Source organism: Pseudopipra pipra, chromosome 11, assembly GCF_036250125.1.
Source record: "Pseudopipra pipra isolate bDixPip1 chromosome 11, bDixPip1.hap1, whole genome shotgun sequence".
In the NCBI taxonomy this organism is placed as follows: Eukaryota; Metazoa; Chordata; class Aves; order Passeriformes; family Pipridae; genus Pseudopipra; species Pseudopipra pipra.
Window position 1 is genome coordinate 10,123,526 of NC_087559.1, and position 21,040 is coordinate 10,144,565.

Here is a 21,040-nt window from a genome sequence, read left to right on the forward strand (position 1 = left end):
CATCCATACTTTTGCAAAAGTGATGGAAATGTATCATTGGCAGCTGCCTTTGGTTCTGGCATGCACTGGCAAGAGGTAAGCGCTTGGCAATATCTGCTCTCAGAAACATCCAGACTCCATCTGAAGGTTAGCATGATGGGAACAGGAGATACTTGGTGTGAGGATGTCTCCCTACAATCCTGAAGAGGTGGGGGGCTGGCCAGGCACTTGCACAGCACCCTGCTGAGTGCTTGTATCCAAGTGGTTGCAACGTTCCCCAGACATCTAGAGGTTTGAAAAGTAGTCAGTTTTACTATTCATAGTTAATTTTAGATATACCTGCGCATGCTGCTCTTCCACACATCTATTACACACTCAATGGAACCTGCTGGCTTTAATTTTTATTAGCACAAGCCTTGTTGAATCAAAATTAAGTGGGTATTTGGGAAGCATAATGTGAAGCATTACATTTAATGGTCTGTGTTCCTGTGTGGAGAAGGGCTGTCACGTACGTCTCCTCTCTTCCCAAGACTCTGCGGTCTTTAGCTACACCTGAATTTTCCCCGAGTTTATTGCTACTTCCCATCCTCTGTAAGCTGTAAAACTCCCAGCTGCGACCTTTCAGGTGTGTGCTGCATCTTTTCAGAGATATGCCCTTGTTCTGGTATAAACGTGCCTGGCCTCGGGTTGTGGTGCGTGGGGAGAAGGCAGGTTTGGGGGACAGGTGGAGCTGTGCTGCTGGAGCTGCTCAACCCAGCCCAGGGAGAGCTTCTCCTCACCCTGTCTCACCCAGGCTTGACTTGACCCCCTCCCTTGTTCAAAGGGGAGCAAGCATCTGCCTAGGGCAATGCAAAAATGGTTTTTCCTCAGTCCTTGGCATGAGTCTGCCATGAGCCAGTCCCTCTGGATTTTGTGATGGCTGGGAGAGCTTGGGCGCTCACCAAACCGTGAGTGCTGTTTTAACCAGTGTCTCTGTTCCCCAACCTGTGGCTCCTTGTGGCTGGCACCCTGCTCCTGGCTAATCCCAAGCTGCTCCTGTTTGCTCACCAGAATGAGCATCTCTTGTGAGACTTTCAGAGGGTTGCAGAGCACAGCTTGCAGCAATTTGTTCTGAATTTCACCAGGAGTTTCCATGCCTTTTGGGAATTCTTGTGCTGTCTGTAGTTGAGACTGGGTTCTCCGCCTGCTTTGCGTCACCTGTGCAATGTAAAGCAACTGGAAACCAGCACAACGGTTTGCATGAAGGCAGCTATGTAAAACAGCTGGAGTGCATTAATAACTCTGCTGGAGCGGAGTCTCATCCATCGTTCATACTAAACAGATGTTTGCTTTCATCACAGTGGTGCTCTGCTGATCTTTGGACATCAGCCTGTTTGGAGGATGGGATGTCAGCAGAGCCTGAAGCCAAGTCAAGGCTTGATGGGAAGCAAGAAGTGGGGCAAAAACAGGAGCAGGACTCGTTGGAAGCAAGATTTAATGGGCAATTCAGGCAAATTTTTAACAGCTGATTTGATGAGGTCAGGCTGCACCAGTTCCAACATCAAATAACTTTGAAACTTTCATATTTCATCTTGTTGTCCTGCTGAATCTGATATTCCCTGGCTCTTTGATTTCTCTCCTTCTCCCTCCCTCGTTTCATTTTAAGAGAGGCTCTTGCTTTAACTTTCTTTCCTCTTTTAACTATAAGCTTATTCCATCTCTCACACAGCTCCCATGAATCCTCCTGACACAGCTGAGGATAAAAGCAGCCCAGGCGCATACATGGGCCACTGCATAATAGATGGTTTGTGTGTCAGAGTCTAAAATCTACATATGTTTAGATCAGTCATGAAGTGGGAACATCTGTATATATTCATATATAATGGCTTTTACCACATGAATGAATAATCCAACTCCCACGATTTGGTATATACTTTTTTTGAAACATTGCTACTTGTCTGAACGTTTTGAGAGAGAATCACATTTATGGGAATTAAGTCTTAGTAAGGTTTAGCAGAGCTTCGTGGATAAGCTGAAAACAAGTCTAAATGGGGTGCCGGAAATCTTTCTTTTAAAATAGTTAATGCTGTCTGGAACTTCTTCCTTATTTCTTGACTCCCACTGGCTTTTAAGCACTTTGCATCAGAATGCAGTGCAAATCTGGGATAAAGCACCTGATTTGCCACCTACTGCATTGAATGTCTTCTCGCATGATGTCACCTTCCAGCAGTACCAGCTGTCTTTGCAGTGCTCCTAAAAGGGGCTCCCAAACCTTGGGGGCTGCACTGCGAGTTGGGGGCTCCAACTGGGGGATCACCCCATCGCTGGCAAACCTGGTTTTGGGACAACTTGGTGCACTGGCTCATGGGATGATGGAAAAAGCTGTTGGAGATATGGGCCCCCTTGCTTCAGAGAAAGGTGGGGACACTCTGCCTCTGCTCTCTGCTGGGTCAGGCTGGTTTGTTCTCCCAGCTCAGTGTGTGTGCAGTGCTGGCCCTGCCCTCGCTGCCCCTGGGGCTGAGCATGTGTCTGGCTGGGGGCTACACTTGGCCAGGGGTGTCCCGGTTCACCAGACTGCTCTGATTTTTCATAGCTCCTTCTGAAGCCATAGCCTAGTTGAGATGATAGGATCAGTGAAGTAGCAAACAAGGTCATGGACACTTTTGATATCTGCTCCTCATAGTTTATTTTACTTTTTTATGCTAGTGCTGGTGGCATCCTTTAGGTTTTATCTAAATCTGTTTTCTTGCTTCACTCCTTGATCCCTGGCTCATGCTTCTATTAAATGTTACTGCAGTGAAATGCATCTTTCCTTTTGCATGATTTGCCTGGGTTTTTTTGATTTGTTGTTTTTCTATTTTCTTGTGGTTTGCATGGATTTCCTTACTGCTGTCAGCACTGAGGTTGATTCACACCACGTATGGACCTGCATCAATCTCAGCCACCTCTTGAACTGGCACAGCAAATCTTCCAGATTTGATGCCTCATTTCATTTTCTTGGCCTTTTCCCTGAATCAGAGCAGGCTTGTAATTGGGAGCAGAGAGAGGGTGCTAACCTGGACATGTGGTGGGGTGACCTTCCTTGCAAAAGCCCTCCTGGGCGGCCCTTGCCCATTTGTTTTTAAATCCTGGTGGTGCAGGGGTTGCCCATGTCAAACTGATGCTGCTGCTGGAGATCAGCAGGGAAGCAGGATGTGATTCACTGTAAGATGGGACTTTTCTGAACTCCTGATCTGCGGAGTTATATTTTCTAGCAGGTTTCCTTAAGATTGGTTTACCATTCTTTAGTTGCTTTCCACATTGTATGCTGTAAGTTTAGCATAGATGATAAAACTTTGCACGTGCTCTTGGAAGCATGTAATTTGCTTGTGTAACAAAGACTCTCTTGGAAGTGCTATAGGAGTAAAACAAAGAAAGGTATTACACCTTTGGTAAATCCCTCTTCATAAACGATTGCCAGGCTAAATCTTGGCACAATGTCTTCTTGCTACCTTGTCTTCCCTCTGTGGTCAATCCAGTAGGTTTTCTGTTATTCTGTCTACTGACTGACACAAGAAATTTGCTCTTGACTATTTACCTGCTGAACTGGGAGAAGTTATCTGGCTGTAGCAAAGCCCAGAATTAAAAACTGTTGTTTCAGTTTTTACAAAACTCAGGGATGTCTGATGGCAGTTTTTATTACTCCACTTTTATTTCAGAATTCATGCTCTAACTTTCTACTTCACAGCCATGTATATGTTGGGAAGTGGGTATTCCAGTTTTCCTCTGTTTGAAATTAAGCATCTTTTAACCAGAAAAAGGTAGCTCAGGGAAACCTTGCCAGTCATTGCTTTTGGTCTCTGCTGCAGAAATATTGATGTATCCTTCTGCTTCATTTGAGGTGGAATCTCAAGCTTTGAGCTATTCAGGATTGCAGAAAAGACTTATTATGGACAAAGATTACCTGTTCACTGAACTGGGATTTTTCTTTTCAGCCAATTTCATCCCAAATGGCACTTTCACTTGTTTTGTTTTTTGGGTTTTTTTTAAGACTGGGTTGTGAATGAGGCATTCAAAATCCAGTCTCAACCCCTTCATAATACAGGTCAGACTTTAGTGCCCGTGAACCATCCTCTGAATTGCCTGAGGAGTGACAAATAATTTTTAGAAAGATGACCATCCATCATGACAAGATACTCTGGACACAGTGTCCAGATGGTTAATTCTTCACATTCAGTGGAAAAAGAGGACATGCACATATTCCAATATCTAAGATGCATCTCTAGAGCTTTCATTCGCAAATTCTGGCTCTCTACGTCTCCAATGAAGAGTTATGTGCTCCCCTGCCATGCTTATGCACCAGATCAGATTGCCTTTTCCCCTTCTCTTCACTGCAGCTCTACCTTGTACTTCTTAAACTCCTTCCCTCCCTGGGAAGTTAACAACCTCTTGATTTAACAGTTCTTTTGTAAGGTCTTGAAGGATGAAAGACAAGGGGTACCATTTTTAAGGCAATCATTGTAGGGACCAAAAGGGAGTTTGTTAAAGGCAAAATAGGTCAAAGAATTTACTAAAACTATCACTGCAGGAAATTGATTTCCATTTCAAAAGATGGAAGTCCTGACTTCTCCCTGTTCTGTTGTGTCCGAGCTGTTGATTTGTGCTGCATGTTCCTGCCCGGGCTGTGTATGAGGGTGCTCAGTTCTTGGCTCTGCCTATGGCTCCTGAGTTCTGTGTTCCCATCACCTCCCTGGACCTCTTTGAATCCAAGCCCAGAATTAGGTAAGACAGGGTAGGTAAAAAACCCAAGACACCCAGACATTTTGTAGTTTGGCCATTGATAATTTTTTTAGGCTTTAACTATTGATATGTCAAAAATAAAAGCTTTTGCCTGCTTGGGCATAGACTTCTGACAAGTCTTCATAGTTGGGAGGCAGCTTAGAGACAAACACTGTGCAGTGAAAGCAATTATGATGGTTTTCATTAGAACAAAGCTTGTTTTCCCTTTTTGACTAACTCCAGGGTTTTTAGACACATTAGTAATAGTGGCTGCTAGGCTTAAGTGGCACCAGTTATTTGAGTGCTAAAGTTTAATAAACTGACAGTATTTAATTTCATTTGATTGAAAACCCACAATAGAGCAGTCTTTTTTATTTTATTTCACTCCACAGTCACTTAGCATGGCATTTGGTGCTTGAAAGACGGGAAGTTTTTAGAATTTGGATTCAGCAGGCTGCATTTGTTATGCACCTTCATATTTAAGAAAAAGTTTGGAAGCTTATGTGGAGTTAATAGGGAGAATTGTATTCCCTTGCCAGCTAGGATTTACTGCTGTCTGCTGCATAGATTGATAAACCCAGTTGTGTCTAGTGAGGCATTCTTTCCTGGGAGTGATGTTAGACATTATCAGTTACTTCTCACCATATTACAATTGCTAACTTGGATAACTTTCATGAAAGATCAGTCTGCAAATGTATCTTATTCCTGTTTAATTTTTACTCTTGAAAGGTGGTTTCTTCAGATAACACAATCAGTATATCAGCAATATTTCATCTTTCCAGCTTAGTGTTGGACTCTCCCCAGTACAGTCTACGCTGCTTAATAAGAGAAATTGCCAGATTGACTGGAAAATGTAACTTTAATAACATCATTTCAGGCACTAGAATCATTGAGAAATAATAATTTCATTGAGTTGGTTTCTGCACTGTTCTTGTCTCTCATGCACAAAATTACTGTGAGTGCTCTGTGTGTGTCTGTGCCTGCAAATGACCTGCAAGGGGATGAGGCACTGCGGGGATTCCCCTGCCACCAGGTCATTCGTAAATATAAACTGACGAAGCTGCCTGAAAATGCCTGGATGGGTGAGAGGGATTGCTGGAAGTCTCTATCCCTTTCTCTCTTTCGTGTTATCCTTTAACACTAGAAATTGAAATTGCTGGGGAGCACTTAAGAAAAGTGAACTGGAGAGGGCTCACTGAGTGAAAAGGGATGTCCTTGGTGTGGATGTTTTTAGAGGATTCTTTGGAAGAGATGGATAAAAGTGAAGATGCTTGGGTTTTCTTTGGGAAAACCTGTTTGTGCTGAAGACCCAGCCTATGCAATGCTTCAAGAAGCTCTTAATAAACCCGACTTCATGCACAAAAGCATATCCTCACCAGAATGGGGAAAGAGTCATCCTTGATACTTTTAAATTAAAGAAATGAAATCACAGGCTACTTCAGAAAAACAACATAAGCTCCTCTGTGAGCAAAAGACAAAAAGAGCACTTATTTTCAACAGTTTTGTATCCAATATCCCTTGGACTCCTCCCTACCATGCAGAGGAAAAGGAGTGGTGAAGCTGGTCTGGAGCTGGTTTACACAACAGCTCTTTGCTTTGCTGAGAGAAATAATCTGAGTTTTTTCTACTCAAGACACATTTTTACTGAAAGTTATAAGACTATAATCTTCTTTTAAGCTGCTATCTTTCCCCCCAAGGTTGATGGATATTGGCCACTGAGTTCCAGAGGTGCAACAGGACAGTAGGTGGATGGATATACACACAGCAGGTGAAGTTAATTTTTGCAGGAAACCAGGGAAAAAAAAAGAGAAACTAGGTTTAATAAAAAATTCTACTTACTTTTTCAAGTATTTATTCTTCCACCTCTTAGTACAGCTCGAGTGGAAATTTTGAACTGCTTCCAGGTCCTCTATCACACACTCCCTCAGATGTGCTTAGATAAATAAAGTTACTCTGTACTGGCTTCCAAAGCAATAAAGGGGACAAAAAATACATTGTAGTGATGGCTCTGGTGTATAAAAGACGTGACTGTAATGGCAGGTTGACTGCAGATTCTTAAATCGTGTTTTTTTCTTTTATTCCCTTTTATGCCTTTTTATGGAATGCCATGTATTCAGTGAAAGCATGAGGAGTACCAGATGGCACTACAAGCTGGGTCCAGCATTTATTCTTATCAGATGGGACTTGGATCAGTCCTTAGGAGGTGTTTAATATCCTATGAAAGTCGATGTGGGTTAAATCTCTCCAAAGCCTGGCTTCTCTGCAGAGACAACTTAAATGGGCTTTGTGCACATACATACTGAAGTAGATCATCTACTTGTTTACTAAATGCAGAAACTCTTCTCACATCTTCATGAGAGGCAGGAATCTTCTTTCATAAGTGTATTGTACCTGCTTAGAGCTTGCAGGGGGTAAGAAATAAGCTCTGGTATCCCTTGGAAGCCAGCCTGCTTGGCAACAGGTACATGTTCTGGCTCATATCTTGCTCCCATAAAGGCTACTGCTATGCAAATAACTATCTACAGCATTTCAGTTGAAAATGATTGCTTGAAACAAATTATTCCTCTAAAAGTAATTTTGGTTTCTTATTAAAAAGAAAAAAACCACAAGAACAAAGCACGGATTTTCTGTTGAACAATAGGCTATTATATCTTTCATAGATCTGATTCCTGTGAATAAAGCAGCAGGTGGTTATGAAATTATACATGCCTGAGAAGGGTTGGTAGGTGAATGAATATAGTCTTTAGAAGAAAAGGAGAGACGTGGCGGGTGTGGGGAGATGAATTTCATGCTGTGTCTGTCAAGGCGAAGAAATTAAGAAGCACAACTTCCTCTTGGAAAGACCTCAAAGTTTGGACTAGTTCTTCCTGGCTTGGATGCCAGGAGCAACAGCTGCACAAGTGGATGGAGGAGCTGCCACAACAACCTCTGATAGCACAAGAAGCTGCAGTCAGTGGAGCACGTTCCTAGCCTGGGGCTGGGGGTGCAGCATCATTGCAGTAGGGCTGGCACAGGGACTGGCAGCAGGTTGATAATGCTTTTTCCACCAGAATTATCTGGGAAAATGGGAGAAAGCTCAGTCACCATCTTTGGGGTGAGGACTTAATTTCCAGCAAGTGTGGTTGTTGTATGTTTTGCCTGTTTTCTCTAGGTGTTCACTCAGAAATTTGTGATAAGAAAAGTTAAGAGGAAACATTTCCCCAAGTTCTCATTTGTCTCTGAGTACCTCCTGTGTATGTGCTGGGAGGGGATTTGTTGCAAGTAAAGGGACAAATATGAGGCTTTTCTTCGCAACAGGCAGCCTCTGCCATTTGTACTAGATTTGTTGATACATGTATTTATGAAATTAGGGAGAAGCTGCTCCTAAAATAACTTGGTTTGTTCCAGTCTGAGCTTGCTGGTAAAAGGGAAATTTTTTAATCTTTCTGGTGCAAAGGAAGGGAAAAAAATTTCAAAGCCCTGCTTGAGTCTGAGTTAGTGCTGTGACAGGATCACATGGGGGCTTTCCTGTGCTGATGGAGGGAGAAGATCTGTGATGAGTACTGAGTTTTTCACTGGCATACTTCCAAGAGCCCCACCCCAACTCCTGGAGAATAAAAACCCAGGAAACACTGAGCCCTTTGAAGGTTGGGTTGTGTTTTTTTTCCTTTTGGATGCAACCAGCAAAAATCAGTGTGATGACAATGAAATTGTGCTGCAGAATCCTAAAGCAACAGGGACTTTTTTTTTTTTTTTTCTTGTTCTAAGCACTTCACAGAAGCATGGCCTGTCTTGCCTAAGGATTTAGTGTAGTTGTTGCTCTATGCTTGGGCTAGTTTTATATAGGGCAGGATCATGCTTTAGCTCAACTTTTGTAGTATTCCAGGAAAAGCAGTCTGGAGATCACTGATGGATGTGTTTCATCCATTTGTTTGGGTTCTATTTATTTATTCTCTTTAATGATGCAGAACCAAAGCAGTGTATTTCTAGAGATGGGAAAAGAACTGAGCATCTGTACTGGCCTTAGTGAACTCATGTACAAATTTCCGAGGGCCTAAGGAGCTGTGGATTTAGTTGAGCAGAAGGAAATTCAAGCCACCCGCTGAGGAAGGCTTGGGGAAGGTGGGATCCTTCATGCAAACAGTCTCTTGCCTGAAGCAGAGACATGGGAGGAGCTCTTGCTGCATAATTAAGCAGCTTCGGGAAATCATGCAATCTGTTTGTAACAACATTCAATGGGCTTTTTGTTTTCCTGTCCTCGCCTCTCTGGACCTACTTGTCTGGTGTTAAAGGCTAATGCTTTGAGGATGGGAGGCCACCACTGTGCCACTCTCGTGCAGAGCCGTCTCCGACCTGCTGAAATAACCCAAACTGCCCTGGGAGGAGTGTGCTGGAGGGTCGGCTGTGTACAGCCTTGCAATCAACCCCAAATCCATTACTGTTGCATAAGATGCCTCTGTGTGTGATGCCATGTGCAGTGCCAGCCCGGAGAGGGGTGAAAGGGTTGTGTCACTGTCCTCTGATGATGGTCCAGCCCCTGGCCAGGCCACGTCATTTGGGAGCTAAACACCAATCTGAGATTCAGAACAGATATGAGTGGATATATCACTTTTCCCTTCCCCTCCTTCTAGTAATATCTAACTTTTTAAAGGTATTAGGTGCCTAAAGATACAGTAGATGATTATAGTCTGTTTTTGAAGTACATGTCTGCATCTTCAGGCACTCAGAGATCTTTAAAACCCCAGGCTTTGGAGACTAGCTCCCAGGGCCACAGTTTGAATCATCACTAGCTGCCTGACCCACACTCATGTACCCCCTGACTGCTCTTTGCCTGACTACAGATAAATTCCTCCCTTGACTTACGAAAATAATTCTCCTCAAAATGGACCAAATCACACTTAGTTTTAGTCATTTGAATTTCTACTTCCAGCCTCATGCTTTTATTCTAGCGAAAAATACTGTCTTGCCTTAGCATGAACAGCTTTTGGTTCTTAATGCTGGTTTAGTATTCATTTCTCTAAACAAGGAGTGCAATTACCCTGTAGCAAAATAACTGTCTCCAACTGTCTTTTTTCCATTAAACAAATGGGAGGTTTTACCTCTTGGTCTTCCCATAAGATTAATGCACTTTCTCTGCGGGAACTGTCTTAAAGCGATCCAGGAATCTGAACAACTTGCAGACTTCAAGCCTAATTACCACAGAATCTTATTTAGACAATGCTGATTTTCATTAAGAGGTGATCTCTGCTAATAACATAGACTAATAACTCTTCTAAATGAAAAAAAAACCACCTTCCTATTTCCCCCTACAGGCAGGGATAATTAACTCCTAAATCAGTGCTCTTTCAGAAGAAGCTTTTTTTCCCCATTTTAACAGAGTTTGGCTCGACACCTAACTGATGTCAGGAGATACTGGTTCCTGTGCTCACAGAGATAGTGGAGTTTGTCCTGACCTTCCTTTCTTCCTGACCCTGATACTTCAGTTAAAGAAAGGAGATTTTTCCTACTCCCTCATCTTTCCAGGTTGTTTTTGGGGAACGAGATGGGGATTATCTCTTCTTTATTATCACTGTGCAGCATATGTACTACTGTATGGCACTGCTGTTGCAGGGGAGGAGAGCTCAGAACCCTGTGTGAAGGTGCAGGGACTTGGGGGCTCTTCTCTCCCTGGTGTTAGTAAGCCACTGAAATAGCAAAAACTGTTGTCAAAGACTTACAGGAACTTTTCTGTGTTGTCACGGATTCTCATGGGATCAATATATGGAAAGGGGTGCACTCTCGGTTTTATTGAGGGTCTTATGTCCTTGGTGAGCTTTTCTGAAAGACCTAGAGCCAGCATTAACATTGCTACTTCAAAACCATCAATTACATAATCTTTTCTTTGGAAAATTTCCAACTCCCTTGGTGTGAGAGAAAAAGCTTGAAAAATACAACTCTAATAGCTCCAGCACTGATTGCTTGCAAAAAGAACCTGTGCAGGATTAAAAAAAAAGAGTTATTTTCCCAATTTTAGGGAGTAAATAGATTCATGAATTTTCAGTGCTTGGGCTGGTGCTGCGATTTGGGCCGACTGAGCAATCAGGCTGGTTACCAGCCTCACGTCCCAGCTGATGCTGTGCTAGGCAGGAGAAGTAACAGAGCACAAAGAGAAGGAGTTCCTTGAAAAAGAAAAAAAACCAACAAAGTAACCCCTACCACAAAAAGCTCATAAAACAGTGACTCCATTAATACCAGCTTGAGTGGCAGAGCAGGAAATCGGCTGCAAATGAACAAAGCGCCGCGCGGCAGGGGATGCTCATGCAAGCAAATGCCAATTCCCATTTCGGCAGGCGGCGTGTGGCAGCTCCCTTTCCTGTTCAAACACTTTAGCCAGATAATGAGTGAAAACACCCAAACATTTTTCACATAATCAACTGAGTTTGGAAGGGAGACGCAATAGAGGAAGGGGAGCTGTGGTGCTAATTACTTGCCGGCTGACGGGGCTGTCAGCGGAGCAGCGTGGGACGGGGCAGGGCGGGGAGCTGCTAATTGCCGGCAGCGGCTGTAGCTCGGGTCACTGCTCTTGACCACTTGGCTGGTGGTGAAAGTTGTTGTTAATGCACAGGCAACCCGGTTGCTTGCTGAACGGGAAGCATGTTTGCCAACAGCTGTTGGGGTAGGGAGGGAAACCAGTAGCGAACTGGGGTTTCATATCAACATTGATTGGGGTTGTGATGGGGAAATGAAGCACAGAAGGGTGCTGGTGGCTGGCTGGTCCAGGGCGGTGTGTTTATGTGAAACAGATGGTTCACTGCTTTAGTTTGCCAGCAGATTATGGAGCTGGCTTTGAACCATCTTGCGTGGTTTCCCAGGAATGCAGGGATCCCATCCGCAGCAGAACGTTGCTGCCTTGAGCGTGTTAGCTGGGGTCAGGGCTGTCAGCAGTGCTCTCAGGGGGAAGGCAGCTGCACTCGGGGGTGTCCTCACCAATGCAGTGTCCAGTGGGACCGAAGGCACACTGATGCTCCAGAGCCATTGAGAGGCTCCAGCCCAGGATGTCTCAGAGTGTATTGCAGGTGCCATTTGCAGAATTACCTCCAGTGCTGAAAAAGCAGCTTCGTGCTGGGCATCTTGAGTTTGGGGTTCCTCTTCCAATGTACTGTTGCATTTTGGAAAGAAATAAAGGGAGGTTGTAGCTGTTGGGCTGAGCGATGTGGGCAGGGAGCAGTTAGATCAACATTGTCCTGCTCCTCCCCTGGGAAATGCCACCTTGCTTTATACTCCCATGCTATCTGTGTTAATCTGACTCTGCAGTTCTGAAAGGGGTGGGATGACAGAGAGAAGGTAAGGCAAGATATTAGGAAAAATCTTCTGGGCAAAGAAAATAAGGTGAACATGGCCAATGGTGGCAGAAATTGAAAGCTCTGAATTTGTAACACTATCAAACAGCTACTGAAGAAAAGCTGGCATAGTTTGTTTTTTTTTTAATTGGATGCTGGAGCTAAACTGTCACAACTAAATTAAACTTCTTTCCAGAGTCATTAAGCCCAGATTAACCCTGACCCTGGCCTCCCCATCACCCAAGGAGCCATTGCTATTAAAAATGCAAATTTCATGTTCAAGCCTTCTGCTCTCTGAGTGATTCCAGGCTGTACCAGCACCTGTCTGAAATCAGTGGCCCACCTTGGTGCTTGTTTTAACTCACCTGCTGCTTTCACTGTCAGCTTTGAGTAATGCTGCAAGATATCCATGGTCAGGACAGTGCTGTTTTACCCTACCTGTTCTTCCTCTTTTTTTTTTTTTTTTTGAAAAGCACAGCTTTGTTCCCCTGTTTCACAGAGGTCTGAATGTCTGGGTACCAAAGTTAAAGTGTTTTGGCAGCAGTGGTTTGGCATGGTTTGGTGATGCTCCAGGCCAAGTGCTACTTCTTCATTAGAAAGCTTCAGTTTAGTGGTGATGAAAAAAACATTCAAAGTGACACACGAGGAGAGTCCAGGGCCTGGATATCTACATTGTCCTTCTGTGGGCTGCAAAATTTGGGCTGAAAAACTAAATACTGTTTATTTTTCAGCTTTTTATGCTTAAAAGTGCAGAGTTGACCAGGTCAAAACTTTTCACTGAGTTTATCAACTTGTGAAGTTACTTCAGCTGGGGCAACAAGAATTAACACTGGATAATTTTTTCTGTTATTTTTTTTTCTTAATTACTTTAGGTGGAAGCTTATTTCATTTTACTTTTAAAAAGTGTTCAAGCCCTTGGGCTTGAGCATGTGATTCAGTTTACAATATCATTTTCTGTTTGTGGGGGAAATGGGCTGCCAGCAACTGAGCATTTGGTTTGGCTCCTCTCTGTACACACCCCTGGAATGGGGCTGAACAAAAGTCATTCACTTTGTATAGAGCCAGACAAAAAACTTCTCTGTAACTTAAATATAACTTAAGGGCTGTGGACATGAATAAATGGATAAGGCTTTCAGTAACCCATATTTATACTGTCATGTAGAGCTTCTAAACCTTCACAGCTATTGAAAAATTTGGAATGGCAATCCAGGAATGTGGTCACTGAGAATGGGAGTTATTTGATACTACATGGTTACTGGAAATTCTCGATTGAAAAAGCACCGGCTTTTTAGGAAATACCATAAAAATAGACATTTTTAGGTGGATGGCAATGACATCTGTAGATCTCTGCAAATAAGCTCTGTGATAACTCTGTAGGAGTGTTCCAGTAGGAGAATACAAAGATATTTAGATACTTTAAATTTCAGCTTATGCTGGGTGGTGCATTTACAGTGCATAATAAATACTATTCTCTCTTTGGCTTTTTTTTTTTTTTTAATCACTTAAGAGAAGGTGCTCTCTATGTTGTACAAAGGCTGGAACAGCAGCAGGAAAATGTGACTTTGAAATAATGGGATCTATAAGAATAGGCAATTTCATTCAAGTATAGTGATTTAGTGCCCCGTTAGTGTCCTGATGTATAACTCCATTTCCAAAGACTATAAGTTTCTTCACAAGCATAATGACAGGCTTAAAACTTGAGACTAATGCCACAGCTTTCTCTGTCCTCAGCTCTTCCACATAATTGCAGGAGTAAGGGAATTTTGTTCTCTCCTAACAGATTAGTTCCAAGAAGAATAAATCAGATAATGTTATTGCCTTCTTGTTTCCTTCCCTCCCTCTCTATAAGATGGGATAGCCCACATGGTGCAGTGCAAAGCTGGGCCTGGGTGTTGTTTTTCCTTGCCTGAAGTCTGTGATACAGATGTGATCCCAATCCCAGTGTCACCAGGACAACTTTTTAAAGTGCTCTGGTTCAGTTGTTTGTGGCTTTTGGTACTAATTTCAGCTTCTGTGTTTGCTCTGCTCGCAGACGATGGCCCTTACTCGAAGGGGAGCAAGGACTCTGGTGGGATGGACGCAGCCCTGGTCTCCAGGAGGCAAAGCATCCCAGGTAAAGGAGGGGATCAGCTTCTGCCCTAAAACATTGTGGCATCTGTTACACTTTACCTGGATACCACTAGAATGGGTAAACCCCTCCAAACACTAGTTTTGGTGCATCTATCAGAAAGGCTTTTTCCTGGAGGGCAAAAATGGATGGTAGTAACTGCTCTCAGTGAGTGGTATGTTACTGGTGCAACCCCTGTCTCGTGTGAAGCCCTTGATAGTGGCTACAGGGAGACAAGAAAGGACTGATTCCTGCGCTGGACTGGCACCCACAGAGAAGAAAACAGCAGTAAAGGAGAGAGGGAAGAAGTGCTGCCATAGCTGAGCTTGTTGGGTGACTTGGAGTATCTGCCAAGCTTTTTATTTCCCATGTGGGACTAAGTTCGTTTGGATATTTAGTCAGTCACAGCAAATTTTTGTGTGAGCTAAACCTTCCCATGCAGAAACACCTCTGGGGGCTGAAAACGAAGTGAAGAAGTGATAATATGTTGCCTCTGGTGGTGCTGAACTTTGTCTGCCAGCAGGTCTGGATGGGCTGCTCTGAACAACTCATTTCCTTCCTTAGGAAAGCCAAGGTCTTGATTTTGACTTCTGACTGTTAATGACCCAGTCAGAGTTTAGTTCAGTGTGTTGTAGAGGATGAGGCCCTTCTGCTATTGCTTCATCATTCAACAGTTGTTCTAGGGGATATTCTGTGTCTTCTGGGGCTTCTGCAACATAATACTGCTGTACCACAGCTCTGATGAGGAGAGGCTCACAAGAGCCAGTATGTCCAACAACCTCAGCTTGAGGCATCTCAATGGGGAGGGCAAAATTCAGATGTACTCTTTCTGCCCTGGGATCCTTTGAGCAGCAAAATCCAAGCAACAGAAGAAATCCAAGACTACTCTTATATGGCACTCAAAGACTGTGTCTTGAAGGACCAGATCCTCCATAACCAGCTCACTTTTACATGTGTGTGTGTCTGTGACAGTGGCAGTAGATTTATAGAGGCATTAGTCAAAATCCCTTATTGCTCTACTTTGATCTATTGATCTTAGGAACTTCCCTTTTTTTGAAGCAGTGATTTCTCCTTGAACCCGTCACAATGGGTAATTGCACTCTGGGAGTTCTCATTTTAAACACTTATCAAGGATCGAAATTAAACCCCATTGAAGAGCTAATAATCTCCCCTTGCAGCACCATCTGTGTTGATCAGTCATGTCTGTAGTTGAGAGGAAATTTGCAGGATAGTGCCGGATGGTGTTCCTTCCAGCACGGTGGGGAGCCCCACCAAAGTTTCTGGCAGCCCCTGGGATCTCGGATTAGTGAATTAAAAACTAAGTTACTGCGGTTGGCAGGGGATCAAAACCTGAGTTTAAAGAGCAGAAGTATTATGGACCTGACATTTTTACAACGAGCTGCCAGTGCCACGTTAAATGGGTGCCCAGCAGGGCCTAAGCGCCTGCCAGACTGGCGCTAGATTGCAAAGAGGTTCCCTGCTCATATTATCAAGTGCACAAATTATTCTTGGAAGTGCTTTACAAAACAGGTAGTACATGACAGGACTCTAAGTGAGGTGCAATTTCTGGTGTCATGGTGACTTTACAGAGGAGCAAAGTGCTAGTGATGAGGCACCACAGTGCCAAACGAGGCTGTGTTTTGGATGGAGGGAGAGAGCCTTCTTTGTCAATATGCTATTTAAGGGGCCCTGCCTTGCTCTGGAAATCACAGTGTGCGAGAGGTTTCAAAAGTTCCCTCACCAAACAGCATCTCATCCAAGCCTGGTGAGGTTTGCTGTGCAAATAAGCTCCTGGGCCATTTGCAGCGTGGATTTTAGTCCACATCTGTGGGACAGCTGTTTGTCATGTGCTGCCAATGCCCATCATCACCTTCTCCTGCACAGCCTTGGGGAAAGGTGCCCTGTGTGAAGGTGACTGGTTTCCTCCTGTAAAATTGTGGAGACAGTAGAGATGGATGGATCACATTGTAGATGAATTGCATAAAAGCTTCTTAGAGGAGGCTCTAAGATGTGGAAGGTGGCAAGGTGTGGAAGTTGTCCTATTTGCCCCAGGGCTAGTCACCCTTTGAGCAAAGAGTGTGAGGTCTGTCATATGGAGTAATACAGAGCTGCCTTTTGCCAAGTCTACAGAGCTCTTGGTCTTTCCTTGGGCCAGAGCTGGCTCTCCTGCTAACTTAGTGCCCTTGTCTATGCCAAATCCATAAGATGGAATAGTTTAGGGACCCTGTTTTTGTAAAATCCAGACATGAGCTGTTACGGGATTAAAACTGATACCAGATTGGGTTTATATGTAGGTGCTGGACAGACAGGAATGTTGTCTTGGACTAGAGCAAGGTAAAATATACACTGCCTGCAGCACACAGAGAGCAGTACTGCTGCAGCAGGTGTGGGGTGTTCACCCCCTAAACTTGGACATATGTATTATGGCAGGCAGTGCATGTGGAACCAGTCACATAAAAGTGACTTGTCTTCAATGCCAGCTGTAGATGAGGTGGGTAATAGGGAGTTTGACTTGGACCAGGTGCAGATGGATGGGCAAACTGCTGTGAATGAATGCAGGTCATGTCTCCTCCTCCTTCCCCTAATGATTGCAGGATCCTACCCCTCTTCACATTATGTTCTTTATCTCCCAACTGTATTGATGTCTCAAGATATTTTTTTAATCGCAGTATTTTAAGATCCACCCTGTTCTGTCCATCCAGGCAGCTACTGCAGGTCCACAGCATCTTCCTAGCATGTGACTCTGACTGCCTGACATGTAGCCCTGTTAGCACCCTCCCCACTCCATATTAAGCATAATTCCCTGAGGTGATCTCCCTAGACCATTGCTGAGATCCCATAATCCTGGTTCTGATTTCTTCCACTGCCTTCAGCACCTTGAAACACAAGGTTTTTATTCTCTCACAAACCCTCATTCCTCTGCCTTATCTTCCTTGGTCCTGCCTGCCAGCCCTGCATGCAAACACTTTTGTGGATCTACCAGGACACACTTCTGTTTCACAACTTAATTTTAAATAGACTGATGCTTTCTCTTCATGCTTGTACAAATCATCCCAGGTCTTCTTTCCCACCACCTCTAGGAAAGGGATGTCCTTAAGATTGGGAGGAATGTGCCTTCCACTGAGATGTTTGTCTTTATTCCTGATCTTTCAGAGGAGTTCAGAGGGGTCACCATCGTGGAGCTGATTAAGAAGGAAGGAAGCACCCTTGGGTTAACCATTTCAGGTGGTACAGACAAAGATGGAAAGCCAAGAGTCTCCAATCTGAGGCCAGGAGGACTGGCTGCAAGGTGAGAAATGGAAATGGGTGCAGAGAGCACAGCAGAACTGGAGAGGAATAGTTGCATGTTCCAGCTACTGAATGAATAGAGTTATAATTAAGGTTGTTGGCACCCAACTCCCTTTTTTCAAGTGCCCCAGAATGCAAAGTTGTTGCTTCAGTAAGTAGAACGTCTTCTATTTTGAGTTATTTCCTATGCTCTGTGCAATTATGCTCTGAAATTTTGTGTAGGGATATTAGGGATTCTGTGAAATTAGGCAGCCTTGTCAGGAGAGCTGCATGGTACAATACATCTTGATCAAGCTAAGTGGTTTAATATTGTATCTGCTCTGAATACTGAGTCTGTAAGTAACGTTATTAGCTCAGAAAAGGAATGGGCAAAGAGAGGTTCTAAGAAGCAGAGAAAGGGAAGGAGTATTCGAACAGTTTTGCAGAAAACAGGCAAAAGGAAAGAAGTTTTCTTTTTCCCTGCTGGATTTTTTTCTTCAGACAGCTCTTGGTGTGCTTTTCTTTGACTAATTGCTCTACATGAATGGGAACTGAGCAACAAAAGAGAGGTTGTGAACACGTACGCTGCGACTGTTGCTATATGTACAGATCTGAACACTTGCCACCAGGAAAGATAGATGGCTTCAATTTTAGCACTTCCCTGTGATAGCAGACACATGCAATCTGACAGCAGACAGCTGAGATCAGCCCAGCATTGGTGGCTTGTTCAAAAACTCCTCCAGTTACCAGCCAGCCGTGCCCAGGCTGGATGTAGCAGAGACTTTGTGCTACCACTGCTTTTTTTTGCTTTTTATTTCTTTGCAGAAGCGACCAGCTGAACGTCGGGGATTACATCAAGTCAGTGAATGGCATTAACCTGACCAAGCTGCGGCATGATGAGATCATAAGCCTGCTGAAAAACGTGGGCGAAAGGGTAGTGCTGGAAGTAGAGTATGAGCTTCCGCCAGCCGGTGGGTGCCTCCCTCATAACGCTGCTCTCTCTCCCTGGCTGCTTTTTGTCCCGGGGTGCAGATGGACTTGCTCGTGCACTGGCTGCCATGGCCAAGGCAGTGTCCAGGGGCATTTTGACGTTGCCTTCATCTGCTCTCAGCGCGGCGGCGGGTGCTGCAGAGCTGTGTGCAGTCAGAGCAGAGCGCTTTTTCCAGCACAGTGGGTGCCTGTTCATGCACACCGGCAGGGGATGGCTGATTAGGTCTGTCTTGCCTTGGAGTGACTTGGTAGCACAGGCCAATCTGCCTCCTGATGCTGCTTCAGCTTGTTTTTCTTTTTCCCTTTTGGAGCGTGGCTACGGGAGGTTTTATTCAGTCTTAAACATGTATTGCCAGATGCTCTTTTCAGAACTGTGGCAAGTGTTGTTAGTCCTCAGGATGCTTTGAAGTGTTATGTGTTTTCAGAAGGGAAGCTGAAGCAATCTGCTCTCCAGCTAAGGGGCCCTGGTAGGAGCTGCCAAGCCCAACTCAGTGGACTTGTGTCCTGATGTGGGAGACTGTGTGCTCTTGCCCTCATTCGTTTTGATGATTGAGATTTCTGATTAAAATAAATTCCTCGATACAATTTCTCATCACAGTCTTTCCACTGTGAAAACAATCTCCCCAGTTATTAGTCATTTCATTACCCAAATCAATCAGAGGATGATTGGGCAGAAGAAATAGAACAACTAAAAATAAGATGACAGGAGAAACAAAACTAATGAAATCTAAACATTTTGCCCCAGATAGGAAGCTATCTTACACTTCATAGCTTTGCTCTAGCTGCTGCCTTTATATGAAAAGTATTCAAGATATAAATGAATATGTAAAGCCCAAAAAAGAGAAAAATCTAATCTGGATTAGTTGAATCTCTATCCATCATTCCCCTCTGTTCTGCTGTAAATGTTAGTGAGCTTTTGCATACAACCCTACTAAAGCCAACTGTGGCTCAAGTTTTCCATGTTCTCATGCTCCCTAGGCATGACCTCTCTTAACCTTTTTCTGTGTCTGTGAGCCTGGCTGTCAGGGATCTGATAAGCTGTACTTCCCAGCTGAGGAGCAGTGCCGGTGCCACATGGCTCAATCAATAGCAGCGACGCGAAATGTCCTCCACTCTGAATGAGCAGGAAGAGCACACTGAGATACTGACTTCTCTCCAGTGACATTATTGGGGCTGTTTATGAACGATCCAAACAAAGAAGCACTGCAAAATACAGGGAATTGTCAATTATTGCCTGGTTCCAATTCATTGTGGGCTTTTATCTGCTGTGAGAGTTTGTTATTGCTGTGTGTACTCGCCTCTCTCTCCCTCTCTTTCCCTGGGCAAAGAGCAGAAATACAGTGCAATTCAATAGCTCATGCTTGTTGGTTTGAATTTTTCTCCCCACTTTGTAATCTCCTTCTGTGGAAGAGATCTTGCAAGTCCAAGTCCAGTTTTCAGGCCACTGTGTCGTATCATTCTCTTTCATAAATAAACCGAGTCCCGGATTAACGCTAGCTTAGGTTTCCCTGCTCCTGCTGATCTTAGGAAAGGCTGTTGCAGCACTTCACGTGTGGATGCTTAGGACAGAAATTGGATGGTTTCTGAACTCATTTGTGGATGCTTTATACCCTGTTCTTGGTATTTGAGTATCACCCCTTATCTGTGAACCTTCCCGTGCCCTGAGTTTTTCCCTTCTGGAGTATTTCTGGGCTGTGTCCCCGTTAGCTGTCTGCACTGCAGCAGGAGCAAAGTGGGGACAGTGTTTTGGAGGTTTATTTGGCCTTGCTGTAGCCTGATCCCCAGGGCTGTCTGCCTGTAGGGTGGTACCATGCCTCCACTCCATGTCTTTTGGGTTAGCTTAAGGGCTGGTTTAACCCTAATTTGAGTGCAGGTTGCAAGCCCTCAGGGTCCTTGGCAGTGAGGACGGAAGGGAGATTCACTTCAAAAAGCCCCTCCTGAGCCAAGGGAAATGCCAGTGTGGATGTGCCTAGGGCAGCATTCAACTCCGGTTTGCCAGGTTGAAGTCAAGTTTCTTAGTCTTTTTTTTTTTTCCCCCTCATTATCCTTGTGGCCATTCATGGTACTTGGCTTGAAGATTAGGAATTTTCAGAGTGGACCAGGCTGAAATGCCATATGCAGTTCTGGATGGAGAAGACTGGGAAATTGTCCCGTATTCCCTGCAGTAGTGCAATAAATCATCAAATAGCAGAAGATGGCAAGGGTTAGAAACAGTTTCTAACTTTTCTCTTTACTTTTGTACATTTTGTATTTTGTACAAATAGTACTGTGTATTTAACATAAAATTACTGAATTGCCCCTGGGATCAGTTTAAAGATTCACTTAATCTTTTTTAAATCCAAAATATGAGAGGTAAGGGAAAAAAACCCAACCTTTTCCACTGAGGATTTGGGATTTTCATTTTCTTTAAGGTCAGCCAGTGACTTGATTCCTTATGCTGCTGCTGGGGTTTTTTTTAATAAGTTTCTATCTGTGGCAGAAGCTTTTGAGAAAAGCTGACCACATTAAAGCCAGTTGATAAACGAGATGGTTTTACTTGAATGTCAGAGTATTTACCAAGACAAATTTGAGGAGAGATGCACTGCACTGAACTGGTGAAATCACCCTAAAACATGATGGTTGGCTCTGAGAAGGTTCATGTGTCTGGGTTGGACTCTTTTTG

The 21,040-nt window shown here is 44.0% G+C and overlaps 1 protein-coding gene across 6 annotated transcripts in view; it reads left to right on the forward strand.

Moving 5' to 3' along the window:
* The window catches only part of GRIP2 (glutamate receptor interacting protein 2), a 276,763-nt gene that overhangs the window by 204,163 nt on the left and 51,560 nt on the right, over window positions 1-21,040 (forward strand). For all 6 annotated transcript variants that reach the window (XM_064667445.1, XM_064667444.1, XM_064667447.1 and 3 more), the window contains 3 exons: window positions 14,047-14,127; window positions 17,275-17,410; window positions 18,214-18,359. In XM_064667445.1, coding sequence (XP_064523515.1) covers window positions 14,047-14,127; window positions 17,275-17,410; window positions 18,214-18,359 — 363 coding nt within the window. The remainder of the gene's footprint in view (window positions 1-14,046; window positions 14,128-17,274; window positions 17,411-18,213; window positions 18,360-21,040) is intronic.